This window comes from Coregonus clupeaformis, chromosome 21 (genome assembly GCF_020615455.1).
Source record: "Coregonus clupeaformis isolate EN_2021a chromosome 21, ASM2061545v1, whole genome shotgun sequence".
Taxonomy (NCBI): domain Eukaryota; kingdom Metazoa; phylum Chordata; class Actinopteri; order Salmoniformes; family Salmonidae; genus Coregonus; species Coregonus clupeaformis.
In genome coordinates this window covers 36,822,665-36,840,783 of record NC_059212.1, presented here as the reverse complement: position 1 = coordinate 36,840,783, position 18,119 = coordinate 36,822,665, and the positions used below count along the sequence as shown (strand labels likewise).

The 18,119-nt window shown below is 42.1% G+C and overlaps 1 protein-coding gene across 2 annotated transcripts; it reads left to right on the top strand.

Annotated features, from left to right (window-relative positions):
* Nucleotides 1-8,820: 8,820 nt before the first annotated feature.
* On the top strand, nucleotides 8,821-16,903 carry LOC121534649 (EF-hand calcium-binding domain-containing protein 14). Of its 2 annotated transcripts, none has more exons than XM_041841229.2 (10): nucleotides 8,821-9,576; nucleotides 9,696-9,844; nucleotides 10,236-10,381; nucleotides 10,656-10,754; nucleotides 10,880-10,990; nucleotides 13,032-13,121; nucleotides 15,127-15,291; nucleotides 15,537-15,663; nucleotides 15,781-15,891; nucleotides 16,092-16,903. In XM_041841229.2, the coding sequence occupies exons 1-10, from the start codon at nucleotides 9,401-9,403 to the stop codon at nucleotides 16,268-16,270; spliced, it is 1,353 nt and encodes a 450-aa protein (XP_041697163.1). In that variant the 5' UTR covers nucleotides 8,821-9,400; the 3' UTR covers nucleotides 16,271-16,903. The 2 variants fall into 2 exon arrangements, with proteins under 2 accessions (XP_041697163.1, XP_041697162.1); XM_041841228.2 differs by having other exon boundaries at nucleotides 15,121-15,291.
* Nucleotides 16,904-18,119: the final 1,216 nt, after the last annotated feature.

Here is an 18,119-nt window from a genome sequence, read left to right as displayed (position 1 = left end):
TCCACAGCCAACGTCTTGAACTCGATCACGAAGTCGGCCACGCTGCGAGTTCCTTGGTGAAGCGAAAACAGGCGCCTAGCTGCGTCCCTCCCTCGGACGGAATGGTCGAAGAGCTTCCTCATCTCGGCCGTGAACCCCTGGTATGAAGCCATGCAGGGGTCTTGTCGTTCCCAAACGGCTGAAGCCCACTCCAGCGCTCGACCACGCAGCAACTCAATCACAAAGGCTATCCTAGCCTTGTCTGTGGCATAAGAGTAGGGCTGTAGATCGAACACTAACCCACACTGCATAAGGAAAGAACGGCATCTTCCCAGCTCCCCCTCATATTTATCCGGCGTCGGAACCTTGGGCTCACGGAAGGACACAGCTCCAGACGCGGCAGGCGAGATGGGTGAAACCGGTAGTGGATCCTCCACCGGAAACTTGCGCTGGTTCTGGACCTCCGTCAGACCGGTAGAAAGGTTCCGAACTGACAACGCTATCTCCTGTAGTGCCGTGCTATGTTGTCCCAACATCTTCTCCTGATGGGAAATGGCATGGCGAACAGAGTCCAGGTCCGCTGGGTTCATTACTGGCCGGATCGTTCTGTCACGAGTTACAAAGCCAGAACCCAGAAGCAGACCAGGACAAGGTAAGTTGAAACGAAGGTGAGTGTTTATTTACAAATTCAAGAGTGATGCTGAATAATCCAGGGAACAGAGCGGGCGGCGTTGGTTAGTTGTTGGGGGTGCAGTGGTTGATCCAATCATGGCTCGGCAGCCGCCGACCACCAGGCAGAGGTTGGATGAAGGTTCCGGACGAGTGACTGCAGATGGAACAAAACGGAGGTAAGTAAACAACAAACCAACAAGGTGCAAAACAACAAAACTAACGCTAGAAGCTCTAAGACTGATACTCTGGTAAACCTACTGTTCATGGCTAACGATCCGGCAGGGAATGGATGTTAGGCCAGAGCCTAAGAAGGGTGATGATCAGGACCAGGTGTGCAGATTGCTGATGGGATGCAGGTGCGGAAATCAAGAGAGCTCCCCGGAGCGTTCCAGAACCCTCGGGAAACTGGAGATCACGAGCAGAAAAACTAGTCCACAGACAGGACCCGACTCAGACTGCCGGGATCGTAACAGTATGATCTCTGTAATTGCAAACAAAGGTTTCTGTACCAAATATTAAGTTCCGCTTTTCTTATGTATCAAATACTTATGTCTTGCAATAAAATGCAAATTAATTACTTAAAAATCATACAATGTGATTTTCTGGATTTTTGTTTTAGATTCCGTCTCTCACAGTTGAAGTGTACATATGATAAAAATGACAGACCTCTACATGCTTTGTAAGTAGGAAAACCTGCAAAATCGGCAGTGTATCAAATACTTGTTCTCCCCACTGTACATACACTCCCACTCAACCACCCACCCATGCTCTATTGAGACCCCTCTTTCAAAGTCACTGCACTCTCTTCTTCTAGCCATGGTAGCCAAAACAAGGGCAATGCATTTTTATACAAGGCCCTAAGCATGATGGGATGTTAATTGCTTAATTAACTCAGGAACCACATCTGTGCGGAAGCACCTGCTTTTATTCGGAAAGTATTCAAAACCCTTGACTTTTTCCACATTTTGTTACGTTACAGCCTTATTCTAAAATAGTTCAAATTATTTTTTTCCCTCATTAATCTACACACAATACCCCATAATGACAAAGCGAAAACAGGTTTTTAGACATTTTTGCACATTTATTCAAAAAAAAAACAGAAGTACCTTGTTTATATAAACATTCAGACCCTTTGCTATGAGACTTGAAAATTGAGCTCAGGTGCATCCTGTTTCCATTGATCATCCTTGAGATGTTTCTACAACTTAATTGGAGTCCACCTGTGGTAAATTCAATTGATTGGACATTATTTGGAAAGGCAAACACCTGTCTATGTAAGGTCCCACAGTTGACAGTGCATGTCAGAGCAAAAACCAAGCCATTAGGTCGAAGGAATTGTCCGTCGAGCTGTCGAGGCACAGATATGGGGTAGGGAACCAAAACATGTCTGCAGCATTGAAGGTCCCCAAGAACACAATGGCCTCCATCATTCTTAAATGGAAGAAGTTTGGAACCACCTAGACTCTTCCTAGAGCTGGCCGCCTGGCCAAACTGAGCAATCGGGGGAGAAGGGCCTTGGTCAGGGTGGTGACCAAGAACCCGATGGTCACTCTGACAGAGCTCCAGAGTTTGTCTGTGGAGATGGGAGAACCTTCCAGAAGGACAACCATCTCTGCAGCACTCCACCAATCAGGGATTTATGGTAGAGTGGCCAGACAGATGCCATTCCTCAGTAAAAGGCACCTGACAGCCCACTTGGAGTTTGCCAAAAGGTACATAAAGACTCTCAGACCATGAGAAACAAGATTCTTTGGTCTGATGAAAGAAAGATTCAACTCTTTGGCCTGAATGCCAAGTGTCACGTCTGGAGGAAACCTGGCACCATCTCTACGGTGAAGCATGGTGGTGGCAGCATCATGCTGTGGTGATGTTTTCAGCGGCAGGGACTGGGAGACTAGTCAGGATCGAGGGAAAGATGAACGGAGCAAAGTACAGAGAGATCCTTGATGAAAACCTGCTCCAGAGCGCTCAGGACCTCAGACTGGGGCGAAGGTTCACCTTCCAACAGGACAACGACCCTAAGCACACAGCTAAGACAACACGGGAGTGGCTTTGAATCAATTCTCTGAATGTCGTTGAGTGGCCCATACAGAGCCCGGACTTGAACCCGATCTAACATCTCTGGAGAGACCTGAAAATAGCTGTGCAGCGACGCTTCCCATCCAACCTGACAGAGCTTGAGTGGATCTGCATTGAAGAATGGGAGAAACTCCCCAAATACAGGTGTGCCAAGCTTGTAGCGTCATACCCAAGAAGACTCAAGGCTGTAATTGCTGTCAAAGGTGCTTCAACAAAGTACTGAGTAAAGGGTCTGAATGCTTATGTAATTATCATATTTCGTTTGTTTTCAATAAATGTGCCAACATTTCTAAAGACCTGTTTTTGCTTTGTCATTATGGGGTATTTTGTATGAGGGGAAAAAACTATTTAATCGATTCTAGAATAAGGCTGTAACGTAACAAAATGTGGAAAAAGTCAAGGGGTCTGAACTTTCCGAATGCACTATACTTTGTATTCCTCATTTACTCAAGTGCTTCCTTTATTTTGGCAGTTACTTGTATGTTTTACTCTATAAAACGTTGTAAATATTACGTTCAGTTGAAGTCGGAAGTTTACATACACTTAGGTTGGAGTCATTAAAACTTGTTTTTCAACCACTCCACAAATGTCTTGTTAACAAACTATAGTTTTGGCAAGTCGGTTAGGACATTTACTTTGTGCATGACACAAGTAATTTTTCAAACAATTGTTTACAGACAGATTATTTCACTGTATCACAATTCCAGTGGGTCAGAAGTTTACATACACTAAGTTGACTGTGCCTTTAAACAGCTTGGAAAATTCCAGAAAATGATGTCATGGCTTTAGAAGCTTCTAATAGGCTAATTGACATCATTTGATTTAATTGGAGCTGTACCTGTGGATGTATTTCAAGGCCTACCTTCAAACTCAGTGCCTCTTTGCTTGACATCATGGGAAAATCAAAAGAAATCAGCCAAGACCTCTGAAAAAAATGTGTAGACCTCCACATGTCTGGTTCATCCTTGGGAGCAATTTCCAAATGCCTGAAGGTACCACGTTCATCTGTACAAACAATAATACGCAAGTATAAACACCATGGGACCACGCAGCCGTCATACCACTCAGGAAGGAGACATGTTCTGTCTCTTAGAAATGAACGTACTTTGGTGCGAAAAGTGCAAATCAATCCCAGAACAACAGCACCTTGTGAAGATGCTGAAGGAAACGGGTACAAAATTATCTATATACACAGTAAAACGAGTCCTATATCGACATAACCTGAAAGGCCGCTCAGCAAGGAAGAGGCCACTGCTCCAAAACTGCCATAAAAAAGCCAGACTACGGTTTGCAACTAAAATGGGGACAAATATCGTACTTTTTGGAGAAATGTCCTCTGGTCTGATTAAACAAAAATAGAACTGTTTGGCCATAATGACCATCGTTATGTTTGGAGGAAAAAGGGGGAAGGCTTGCAAGCCGAAGAACACCATCCCAACCGTGAAGCACCTGGGTGGCAGCATCATGCTGTGGGGGTGCTTTGCTGCAGGAGGAACTGGTGCACTTCACAAAATAGATGGCATCATGAGGAAGGAAAAATAACGTGGATATATTGAAGCAACATCTCAAGAAATCAGTCAGGAAGTTAAAGCTTCGTCGCAAATGGTTTTTCCAAATGGACAATGACCCCAAGCATACTTCCAAAGTTGTGGCAAAATGGCTTAAGGACAACAAAGTCAAGGTATTGGAGTGGCCATCACAAAGCCCTGACCTCAATCCTATAGAAAATGTGTGGGCAGAACTGAAAAAGCGTGTGCGAGCAAGGAGGCCTACAAACCTGACTCAGTTACACCAGCTCTGTCAGGAGGAATGGGCCAAAATTCACCCAACTTATTGTGGGAAGCTTGTGGAAGGCTAACTGAAACGTTTGACCCAAGTTAAACAATTTAAAGGCAATGCTACCAAATACTAATTGACCCACTGGGAATGTGATGAAAGAAATCAAAGCTGAAATAAATCATTCTCTCTACTATTATTCTGACATTTCACATTCTTAAAATAAAGTGGTGATCCTAACTGACCTAAGAGAGGGAATTTTTACTAGGATTAAATGTCAGGAATTGTGAAAAACTAAGTTTAAATGTATTTGGCTAAGGTGTATGTAAACTTCAACTGCATATTCATGTGCACACAAGTATGTAAGAATTTATTCACATACTGGATGTGTTCAAAGTACAGACCCACGGACAGATATGTAAATATTCAACCTGGTCTCAGAGCATTTTGTATTATTCTGTATGTAAATCCGTGGCACTCAATTTAGTATGATATGTTATGTTTCGCATGGTATGTATTAATTTGTGGATGTCCATCATCCATTTCGTAAGATATGTTACGAATTACAATTTATATTATATGTTACGAATTTGCTAAATGTATGATATCTTATGAATTCTAGCTATGTGGCTAACGTTAGGTAGCTGGCTAACTTTAGCTATGCTAGGGGTTAGGGTTAAGTTTAGGAATTGGGTTCAGGTTAGGGTTAGAGGAAGGGTTAGCGGAAAGAGTTAAGGTTAGGGGAAGGGTTAGCTAAAAGGGTTAAGGTTAGGGTTAGTTTTAGCTAACATGCTAAGTAGTTGCAAAGTAGCTCAAAAGTAGTAAGTTGTTGAAAAGTTGCTAATTAGCTAAAATGCTAAATTTGTGCATAATGAGATTCAAACTTGCAACCTTTGGGTTGCTAGACGTTCGCTTTACACGCACACCCATCCACCCCGACCAACTACCAAGTATCCATCGGTCTTATGTAACCATACCAAACATAACATATCATACTAATTTGAGTATCCGGGATTTGCTTTTACTATGTTATGTCTAGTCTGTGAGACCAGGCTGAAATATTTGCACATGCATTATTGATGATCACATGATTAAAATAAAATCAATATAAAACTGTCATATGGTTTTGCTGACACCTCCATAAGGACATTACTGTCATCTTCAACCTTTACCTTTTTTTGTTGGGGAGTCAACTCTACACTGCACACTTTAAGACAGCTATAACTCTCTGCCATGCTCTATCTCAGGGTTTCCCAAACTCGGTCCCCCCCCCGGGTGCACGTTTTGGTTTTGCCCTAGCACTACACAGCTGATTCAAATAATAAAAGCTTGATGAGGAGTTGAATATTTCAATCAGCTGTGTAGTGCTAGGGCAAAAACCAAAATGTGCACCCATGGGGGGGACCCAGGACCGAATTTAGGAAACCCTGCTATATCTGACAGGAGTCAGTTCTATTATATGAGAACATTGCCCCCTGCTGATGTACACCAGCAAATACTATATACAAAAAACAGAAGAGTAAATAACATTTAAAAAACTGTCTGATTGGCTGATCAAATCCTAGGACCTATCAAATATCCTTGGACTTATTCCATATACTGGAACCTTTAGAAGGAACGAGTGAAAACCAGCAGTGATGTGGTCTTCCAAAGCTGTGATTGAATAGGTAAAGGACATAATGCCTATTCACTCTTCTGTGGTCCTCTGTAGCTCAGCTGGTAGAGCACAGCGCTTGTAACACCAAGGTAGTGGGTTCGATCCCCGGGACCACCCATTCACAAAAAAATAAAATAATGCACGCATGACTGTAAGTCGCTTTGGATAAAAGCGTCTGCTAAATGGCATATTATTATTATTACTAGTTTTTAATACACCAGTAAACTGCAATTGAATGGTTATTCCTCAAACGTCTCATTGCTCAAACTTCAGTAGACTAACAATTAAACAGATATGACCATCAACAAATGATCAAAGGCATATACACCAGCTCTTTCAAGGAACTTGAAGCATACTGTTTAGAGACCAATCATCTCAATAGATATGTTCTTATAGGCCCCACATAGCTCTTCATTCAACTGAGTACCACATACTGTTTCACCCTTAGGCCTTGTACCACAGACAATAAGACAGGCTCTAATATCATTCCTGACGAAGATTTATGAACACAGCCATTAAACATAATGGTCCGTCGACCACAATAAATGGGTAACATAGCCTGTAATGAGCAGAATCTGTATTCCAGGAGTGGCACCACCTCCAACCAACGCTGTTAATCTGTATTCAAACAGTCTGTCATGTCAGATGAAAGCATCAAATTGGTAGTCAATTCTATTCAGTATCTCCCATCATGCCACCCATTTACATTCTCTCTCAGCGCACGAGAAAGATCGTTGCCAGACAGACAGTTGCGTTGCCGGGGATCAGCCCTGATGAGAATAAGGGGACGCCTGCTGTGAACTAAGTGTGAAAACAAGTGTTTTATTGTAATCAGGAGTACGGTGGACTGGTAATATGGTAAAACGGTGGACCCTGTAAAACAACACATTTCACTGCACCTATTCGGTGTGACAATATCAAAACCAAAAAATATATACCCCCCACTCCATGCCTGGTGGCTGTCGATGTGACTAGACGGCAGGTTGAAGTGGCATCCTTTTCAGTCTTAGGCCTGAGATGAAAAAGTAAAAAAATCTGGCGAAGAGATGAAACATCCTCCCTATGCTTTGAATTGGAGCATCATGCTGGGGGTTTAGCACAGACCCACAGCGTGACGCATGTCCCCTCACCAGGTGTTCTAAGTAGAGATGAGCCTCTGATTGAATTTTTACTCTACCACCTACATGCCTCTTTTGCTATACTGGATATATTTGCTTTCGCACAATAGCTTCTATCCTGTTCATTCAAGTTAACGTACAAAGGCAGAGTATGAGAGTATCAAGCTAAAACAACATCAGATTTGACTGAAGGGATGGCATCATGACCTTCCATGGCCTTAAATGGCTAGTTTACCCACATTTCTAAATGACACATTGGTTTACCTTGTAAGCAGTCTATGGACAAGGTATGACAGCAATCCATCCTTTTGTTTAGTTTCCCTGGCACTGTTTCCACATGCTAACGTTTGAGCATTTGTGGCACAAATCCCATTCAAGTCATGGGACCGATATTAGCATTTTTCGCGCATCATGTCCAAATCATCAAAGTATCTAAAAATGATTGTGAAGCTCAACTAAGCCACTTATAGATGTTTTGAACATGATGCGTGAAAAATGCTAATATCGGTCCCATTACTTGAATGGGATTTGTGCCACAAATACTAAAACGTTAACATGTGGAAACAGTGCCAGGGAAACTAAACCAAAGCATGGATTGTTGTCATACCTTGTCCATAGACTGCTTACAGGGCAAGGAAACCAATATATCATTTTGTAATTTGGGTGAACTATCCCTTTAAGGTCAACTTCTGAGTTGATGACCGCAGCATTACCGTACCCCTCATTAAGACTTTCCTTAACACCCATATCTACTGAGTTCCTATAGATGTTTGATTGACCTCTTACCCCTGAGGAGCTTTGCAGGTTTGGTTTACAGAGAGAACAGTGTGGTAGAGGTATCAATCTTCAAGCTGAAATGAAATGAGTGAGTTGATAGAATAACATGACATGCATCGGGTCTATATGATCTAATTAGCACAAGTGCACTGTAGCCTATAGCTCAGTAGTCCATAGATGTAGGCCGAAGGGTCAAGTGCATAAAGGTCAGGGCAAATCAAGCCAAGAGGGATACAGTGGGATTCCACTCTAGTGGAGATAGGTCAGGCCAAGGTCAAAGTTCATTCAACAGAGCCTGGGCAGCTTCAGCTCAGCTCTGTCAGGTCCTGACCCTGTTCAACACGCTCAGAATCAGAACTGATGGTTCCCCACTGATGCTATGTCGGGGAAGATAAACAGAGAAGAGAAAATGCCTATGCACAAAATGTAAATATGGGTAGGCCTACTTGGGTGCAAAGATCAGAGGCAGTAGCATGAAACAGCAAAAATCTTCAACCAAGTACCAGCAGAAGAGTTGAGAAAACTTCAACCATGGAAGTTCCAGTGTAATTAAACGTAAGTTCAAAACCATATGATTTCAAATCGTCAAATTCAATTCAAGAAATTTTTCAAGTCAGGGAAAGTATTCACAGAGATGGTAGTAAATGTACAAGGAGAATTTCCTCATGTAAAGAAATTATGAACAATGACAGATGTGTCACACCCAGTATCAAGACATGGAAGTACAGGGAAGGGAATTCAACCAATCAGGTGCCAGTTTAGAGACGCCTTGTCAAAGATGTTCACCATCATCAAAACAAGATTGTTTTAGCTAGGTAGCGCGTCAGATCAATTTACGACTGCACATAAATGTAAACCATTTCGGTAAGATTTATATTATCTTGGTCGTGGTACTAAAAGTGAGTTGATTTATAGTTTATACTTACTGTACACGGTCTTTTGCTGTGTAGTATCTCGAAATCGCCATTTTAACTTGGTTGTGCGGCCGGTGTCAGGTAGGTAACGTTAGCTAGCTAGCTCAGCTGGAACTGAAGTTAGCTAACAGCTGGGTAGGTCACTATTTCAGACGTTGACCTAGCTAATACTACGAGTTTTCAACATAGCATGCTAACTGTCTAACAAGTTTAGTTACCGTACGTGATTCGTAGTTCATTGTAGCTAGCCTGTTTCAAATGACAAAGTAAGCTAGCTAGCCGGGAAGCTAGCTAACTAGGCTAGTTGGCTAAGCCATTCAGCTAATCAACACTACTGGCTAGCTACAAGACTTTTCAAACTGGACAAAACGTTGGATTTGGTCGGGTTTAAGTCGGGATCAGCGGGTTCGCTGACCCCACAGAAGAAGATGAAAAAGAGGAAGGAGCTCAATGCATTGATCGGACTTGGGGACAGTAAAAGGAAGAAACCCAAGAAGGGGTCCGGCCACAGGCTCCTACGAACCGAACCCCCAGACTCAGAATCCGAATCAAGTTCAGATTATGAGGAATTCAGCAACCTTGGTACTGTCGCTGCTTTCGGAAAGTAAGTGATCAAACTAGTACTTAGCCTCAATAAACCTGTAGAATTATGTCTATCAATGATGCGTGAAGCTTGTGACTGTAAAATATTAATGCAAACTATGTGTTTCTCATTCATCATAGAATAAGTTACGTGCAGTGTTGCAATGTCTGCTATCCCTTGATCCTGTTCATCATACTGGCTGCCTGTGTTATGGCTTGTGCCGGACTGCTATGGATGCAGATTGCTCTGAAAGAAGACCTTGATTCCCTCAAAGAAAAGCTGCATACTTGTAAGCCATCAGAAACACAAACAAAGCAACCTGTCATCTTGTTTTATTTCACCTTTATTTAGGCATTATTAGCCAACTAGTCTAACTAGCTAGCTACCTGGCTAGCTAACTTTGTAATATGAAACAGGTTAGCTACCATGAACTACCAAGCATGTAGCATGCTAGTTGTCTAACAAGCTTAGCTATCTGTCACCTGTCAACCTTTAGGCACCGTCTTTAGGGTTTAAAAAAATTCAGCCACAGGAGTACACACTACTCTAGTTTACCTTGCAATAAAAGAGTAGGGTAACCTTAGCACAGCCATCGCTTATTGCGGAGTTTTACAATCAAACAACTCAGTAACTGCAGTTTTAGTACATTGTTATTAACTTTATGTACCTTCTCTCCACAGTGGAATCCAGCCAGAAAGTGTCATCACATGAATTACCAAAACTAAGTGAAGATCTGAAGACAAAACAGAGAAAGCTGGAGGATATTGAAAGTGGAGACAAGGGTCTGAACAAACTCTGGTCCAACCTTACCGAGATTAACAGAAAGGTAAAGTTGTTTTAGTAAAGGGAAGTGTCAATATCAGCAGAACTAATTAATGTACAGTACTGTCTGTTATCCCAGCCACCCCCGTTCTGCACAAACAAAAGTGTAATAATTCATGGCCATTCTTATGCAACCTCCCACACCATGGCAGGTTGAATCAAGGTTAAGAATTTTTCAAAGTGCCAACTTGAAAAAGTTGGCATCTCTAAGCTCAGAGTGAATGTGAAGTGAAATGTGTTTGCCAAGTGTAATTGAATGTTCTGCTTCATTCCATTAGATCAGTTTGCTGGACTCTGCAGTGAACCATCTAAAGGCCAACATCAAATCAGCCTCAGACTTAATCAACCTTCCAACTACAGTTGAAGAGCTCCAAAAGGTAAAACAGTTTTCAGATTCAGAAGTATTTGACATATTTGTTTGTAATTACTGCCAATTGTTCATTATTTGCCCACAACCACAAATGTATCTGGAAAGTGAGTCGAATGTTTTTTTAATTTGCAGAGTGTGGCTACAATCGGCAGCACGTTAACCAGTGTGCAGCATGATGTCAAGACAATGCAGACAGCCCTTGCGGACCAGAATAAAGAAATGGACGATCTAAAGATGACCATGGTAAAGAAAATAGAAATACTAGCTTCCTTTACAGCCCATTCTCTTCAGCTTGAACCTGCGCCTGCCTTAAGTTCATCTGAGTGCCAGTTAGTGGTGCCAGTGGCCAAATGCATGAGCTGCAGAATGATCTAGATGAGAGAATATACAACTTCTACATATGGAGTGATTTTAGTGCCAACAGAGATTGTATTTGAATTCCATAATTTTTAATTTGTAATGCACAACTTAAATCATTAAATTCATAAATTGTACTTTTATTTCATGATTTGAAACTGAATTGAATGAATATTGCATTCAGTTATAAAATTATATAAAAATTTACATTCAAATTCAATTTGTATAAATTCAGTTTAAATATGTTAGATATTGCAATCATTGTGTGCGTAACCAGTTTACAAACTATTATTTCATATATTCAACTTCTCAGTTGCATTCAGATTCAGTTTTCAAATGCAGTTCTCTATATTCAGATTCAAAACCAGAGACAACATCCTGGTACTTTGCCAGCCAGGAAAGGTAGAGGCGAACAGATAGAATCAAACTCTCTATGTGGTAAACAGATGCTTCTGGTGGTTTCTGAAGCCAATGTGGCATCATGAATGTATTTTCTACCTATGAATTTGGCTCTAGTGTTTTAACCGTTTTGGCTATAAGCTATTATGACCCCATTCCTAAAAGCTAAGACTCTGGAACATGGATGTGCCTTCTGTTCCCCTCTTTGATGATCACAGGCCGTGTAAAACATGTTCGAAGGGAGTGTCACATAAAAACGCAATTTGGCCTCTATAAGAATATAGTTGAATAGCCCTTCCAAGGATAGCCTTTCCACTCCCTATTTAATCTTGCTCTTGTGACTGACTGGGATCGAACCAGGTCTCCTGCATGTCACAAGACTGTGTTAGCCCACTTAGCTAAAGCCTATACTGGGGTCGTTCCACGAAATGAGAGCCTTTAGCATCCCTTTGATATTTTAAGTAGAAATTGTGCACCAATGTTGAATTTTAAAAGCCTGTTATATTCAATGAAGTGCCCTTTAATATACCTGTAGACCACATGGAGAATTCAATTAATCAAATTTTTTATATCAATAAATACTTACTAAAGTGCCAAAATTCATGTCCCTCCGTGCACCCTCTGTGACTTCTAAAGTGTCCTGCGCAGCCTGTGATCAACATAGAGGGGAACAGAAGGCAAGGCCATGTTCCAGAGAGTCTTAGCTTTCAGGAATAGGATCATAAATGTTGTTCAAATGCTAGAGCCAAATTCATAGGAAGAACATCAATTCAACGTGCCACATTGGCTTCAGAAACCGCCAGAGGTTTCTGTTTACCACAGAGAGAGTTTGAATCTATCTGTTCTTCTCTACCTTAACTGGCTGGCAAAGTACCAGGATGTTGTCTCTGGTTTTGAATCTGAATTTAGAGAACTGAATCTGAATGCATCTGAGAAGTTTAATATACAAAACTTTGATTAACTTTAAATGATAGTTTGTAAACTTGATACACAGACAATGAATGCAATATCTACCATATTGAAACTGAATATATACAGTAAATATTGTATTTGAATATTCAATTACATCGAAATTGAATATTAAAACTGAATCAGTTTCAAATCATGAAATACAAGTTCAAATTATGAATTCAATGATTCAGTTTGTGCATTACAAATTCAAAAATATTCCATCAAATTCAATATCCTAATACAAATTCTAAATTAAGGAATTCAAATACAATTTCAGTTGGCACTGAAATCGCTCCATATATAGACCAGTAGAAAGAAGTGACCGAGGTCATATCATTGAACTACCTAAATGTTTCTGTGTTGTTTTTTTAAAGCTGCCAGAACCAGCAACCCTGCCCACATAGATTATGTTGAACCTATTTAATGTTTTAGCAGATTTGAGGTGGAATAAACTGAAGCATGTTCAATGTGTCACAGGGATGTGTGTGTGTGTGTGTGTGTGTGTGAGAGAGAGAGAATCTGGGTAACTTTCTGTCAGATGAACTAAAGACTATATTTTATTCTCTGTGTGCTAAAGGCGTCTGAGGCTAAAGAATCAAATGCCAAATCGACAGCTTCAGCTGAAAAGGAGACAAGCAACCGCTCATCAACATTAGCTCTAAACCAGGTACTGGTACACTACTCATTGTTAATCAATTCCATTCTCATACCCTTTCAAAACATTTAATTTATAAAGGATGGAATACTGAGTATTTGATATGGAATTTGTATATGGATTTATTTTCTCACACAAAGTACTTTGTTGGGTTGAAATAGAGGGTGATTCATTTCAGATGGGATTTCCTTTCTGAAATCAGGAATTCATAAAATCAGGAATTCATAGTCAGTTGTTTCTTACATCTGTATGTAATCAAAATTGACTGGTGGTAGCCTCTCTCCCATTAGATTTTCTATGGTGTGCCGATCTCTTCCTTGATCAATGATTCCTTTTTGACATATACACTGCTCAAAAAAATAAAGGGAACACTTAAACAACACAATGTAACTCCAAGTCAATCACACTTCTTTGAAATCAAACTGTCCACTTAGGAAGCAACACTGATTGACAATAAATGTCACATGCTGTTGTGCAAATGGAATAGACAACAGGTGGAAATTATAGGCAATTAGCAAGACACCCCCAATAAAGGACTGGTTTTGCAGGTGGTGACCACAGACCACTTCTCAGTTCCTATGCTTCCTGGCTGATGTTTTGGTCACTTTTGAATGCTGGCGGTGCTTTCACTCTAGTGGTAGCATGAGACGGAGTCTACAACCCACACAAGTGGCTCAGGTAGTGCAGCTCATCCAGGATGGCACATCAATGCGAGCTGTGGCAAGAAGGTTTGCTGTGTCTGTCAGCGTAGTGTCCAGAGCATGGAGGCGCTACCAGGAGACAGGCCAGTACATCAGGAGACGTGGAGGAGGCCGTAGGGAGGGCAACAACCCAGCAGCAGGACTGCTACCTCCGCCTTTGTGCAAGGAGGAGCAGGAGGAGCACTGCCAGAGCCCTGCAAAATGACCTCCAGCAGGCCACAAATGTGCATGTGTCTGCTCAAACGGTCAGAAACAGACTCCATGAGGGTGGTATGAGGGCCCAACGTCCACAGGTGGGGGTTGTGCTTACAGCCCAACACCGTGCAGGACGTTTGGCATTTGCCAGAGAACACCAAGATTGGCAAATTCGCCACTGGCGCCCTGTGCTCTTCACAGATGAAAGCAGGTTCACACTGAGCACATGTGACAGACGTGACAGAGTCTGGAGACGCCGTGGAGAACGTTCTGCTGCCTGCAACATCCTCCAGCATGACCGGTTTGGCGGTGGGTCAGTCATGGTGTGGGGTGGCATTTCTTTGGGGGCCGCACAGCCCTCCATGTGCTCGCCAGAGGTAGCCTGACTGCCATTAGGTACCGAGATGAGATCCTCAGACCCCTTGTGAGACCATATGCTGGTGCGGTTGGCCCTGGGTTCCTCCTAATGCAAGACAATGCTAGACCTCATGTGGCTGGAGTGTGTCAGCAGTTCCTGCAAGAGGAAGGCATTGATGCTATGGACTGGCCCGCCCGTTCCCCAGACCTGAATCCAATTGAGCACATCTGGGACATCATGTCTCGCTCCATCCACCAACGCCACGTTGCACCACAGACTGTCCAGGAGTTGGCGGATGCTTTAGTCCAGGTCTGAGAGGAGATCCCTCAGGAGACCATCCGCCACCTCATCAGGAGCATGCCCAGGCGTTGTAGGGAGGTCATACAGGCACTTGGAGGCCACACACACTACTGAGCCTAATTTTGACTTGTTTTAAGGACATTACATCAAAGTTGGATCAGCCTGTAGTGTGGTTTTCCACTTTAATTTTGAGGGTGACTCCAAATCCAGACCTCCATGGGTTGATACATTTGATTTCCATTGATAATTTTTGTGTGATTTTGTTGTCAGCACATTCAACTATGTAAAGAAAAAAGTATTTAATAAAATTATTTCATTCATTCAGATCTAGGATGTGTTATTTTAGTGTTCCCTTTATTTTTTTGAGCAGTGTACATACATTTTCTGTATCCATTCTGTCCATCAATCAGATGAAGAAGGAAGACCTTTTATATATGTATGTCTTTGTGTTGTATTGTTACAGGATGTAACTGACCTGAGCAAGGTTGTGAGCGAGGTTAACAAGACCCAGACACTGTACCACTCCTGGACCAGTGACCAGATCCACAGTCTCCAGACCGCTGTGTCCAACCTCACTCAGAGGGTGTCTTTTATAGAGCAGAGCTCTGCCCATACAACACCACTCAGCGTGAGTAATGGGATGGAAGTGGTTCGCGTTTCACGGTTCTGTCAAGGCACACAGAAGATAAGATACAGACCCTCGGTGGCTCTGTGCCTAGATAAGTACTGTTGTTATTGTGCTAGGGTCAATGTGCATTTTAAATTGTAGCATTCATGATTCCTAGTTAAACACACCAACAATTATGTTAAAATCACTTCATGGTAAATAACTAAAATAATATAAAACTAAAGTTACCTTTCAACCTATTCAAGGACCTTGTGGAGGTCGTTGAACCAGTGCCCGTCAGTGGAGATGCAACAGTACCAGTAAAGGACCCGGTCACAGAGAGTGACACCAATGCAGATGGAATTAAAGCAGCAGCTTCAGAAGCTACACATGGTATAAATAAGATCAGACAGGAAAGCTTATTTGTCAATTACATTTTCATAAGAAATAAGTATAGTGAAGTAAAATGTTACCTGTGGATGACTTTGTCCTGTTCTTTCTCCTCCACAGGTTCAAAGCCAACGAAACGTCCACGGTTTTTGACACCAAACCGCTCCAAGAGAGAGTCTGGAAGAGAAAACCTAAAGACTGTGTCATTTCCTGGAGTCAGCTCTTTGAAAGGTATTGGATAAACTTTTAGTTATGAAGTTTCATATATGTTATCATACATTGACATCTTAGTCATATACAGAGTATCCTGCGTACACAATAAAGGAGAAATGCAGATATGAATCTCTGATTGACAGTGTACTTGAGCAAGGAATGTGTGCATTTTATTTTGTGGCCAATTAACAATTACCTGAAACTTCTATTTCCAATAGATCTCAATGAGCTCTTTGAGCGCTCAGGGACCGACCCCGCCTCTCAGGGAATGTCTTACCAAGTCCTGAGGAAACTCTTTGACACAGAAACATCAGACCCCCGTAGCCTGGAACGCTATGACAAAGATGGGGACCAGAGGTTCTCACTGGGTGAACTGAAAGCTGCTGCAGGTCTGTGAGAAGAAGTGGCAGAGGCTGCAGAGCACAGTATTGAACAGGGAGAGGAGATCTCTGTTGTGTGTGTATGTGGAGTGCCTCACAGTAATGATGGCTGCACTTTTATTGAACAGAGTATTTAATAACAAGCTGAATGTGGAACAGGGGCACTGGCATGCCCCCCTACAGACCTAAGCTACCCAGATCCAAGGTTTGATGTTTCTTATTATTTGACAAAACAGTTTACAATTTTTTTACATTTATGACCAGTGAAGTTGATGTCAAATGAATAGTTGAATAGGGACATCATGACTTAACCAAAATATAACTTATCAGAATGTAGTACTTACCACACAAACTTTCCCATTTAGATAAGTTCAGTTCGTCTTTGCTTATTGCTTGTTTTGTTGAATGTCTTGCGTTATTTTCTGCATTTTAATTTTAATGTAACACCGAGACTAAACGTATCCTTAACCCAACCATAATTTGTATTTTTATTTTAGCAATTTTCAAGTCTGCAAGATTTGACGGGCTATAAACACGCTCTTTTAACTAGTTGAGAATGAATCACCTTGAAATATTAACTCCTGTACAGTGGGGGGGAAAAAAGTATTTAGTCAGCCACCAATTGTGCAAGTTCTCCCACTTAAAAAGATGAGAGGCCTGTAATTTTCATCATAGGTACACGTCAACTATGACAGAAAAATTGAGAGAGAAAAATTCCAGAAAATCACATTGTAGGATTTTTTATGAATTTATTTGCAAATTATGGTGGAAAATAAGTATTTGGTCACCTACAAACAAGCAAGATTTATGGCTCTCACAGACCTGTAACTTCTTCTTTAAGAGGCTCCTCTGTCCTCCACTCGTTACCTGTATTAATGGCACCTGTTTGAACTTGTTATCAGTATAAAAGACACCTGTCCACAACCTCAAACAGTCACACTCCAAACTCCACTATGGCCAAGACCAAAGAGCTGTCAAAGGACACCAGAAACAAAATTGTAGACCTGCACCAGGCTGGGAAGACTGAATCTGCAATAGGTAAGCAGCTTGGTTTGAAGAAATCAACTGTGGGAGCAATTATTAGGAAATAGAAGACATACAAGACCACTGATAATCTCCCTCGATCTGGGGCTCCACGCAAGATCTCACCCGTGGGGTCAAAATGATCACAAGAACAGTGAGCAAAAATCCCAGAACCACACGGGGGGACCTAGTGAATGACCTGCAGAGAGCTGGGACCAAAGTAACAAAGCCTACCATCAGTAACACACTACGCCGCCAGGGACTCATCCTGCAGTGCCAGACGTGTCCCCCTGCTTAAGCCAGTACATGTCCAGGCCTGTCTGAAGATTGCTAGAGTGCATTTGGATGATCTAAAAGAGGATTGGGAGAATGTCATATGGTCAGATGAAACCAAAATATAACTTTTTGGTAAAAACTCAACTCGTCGTGTTTGGAGGACAAAGAATGCTGAGTTGCATCCAAAGAACACCATACCTACTGTGAAGCATGGGGGTGGAAACATCATGCTTTGGGGCTGTTTTTCTGCAAAGGGACCAGGACGACTGATCCGTGTAAAGGAAAGAATGAATGGGGCCATGTATCGTGAGAATTTGAGTGAAAACCTCCTTCCATCAGCAAGGGCATTGAAGATGAAACGTGGCTGGGTCTTTCAGCATGACAATGATCCCAAACACACCGCCCGGGCAACGAAGGAGTGGCTTCGTAAGAAGCATTAAGGTCCTGGAGTGGCCTAGCCAGTCTCCAGATCTCAACCCCATAGAAAATCTTTGGAGGGGAGTTGAAAGTCCGTGTTGCCCAGCGACAGCCCCAAAACATCACTGCTCTAGAGGAGATCTGCATGGA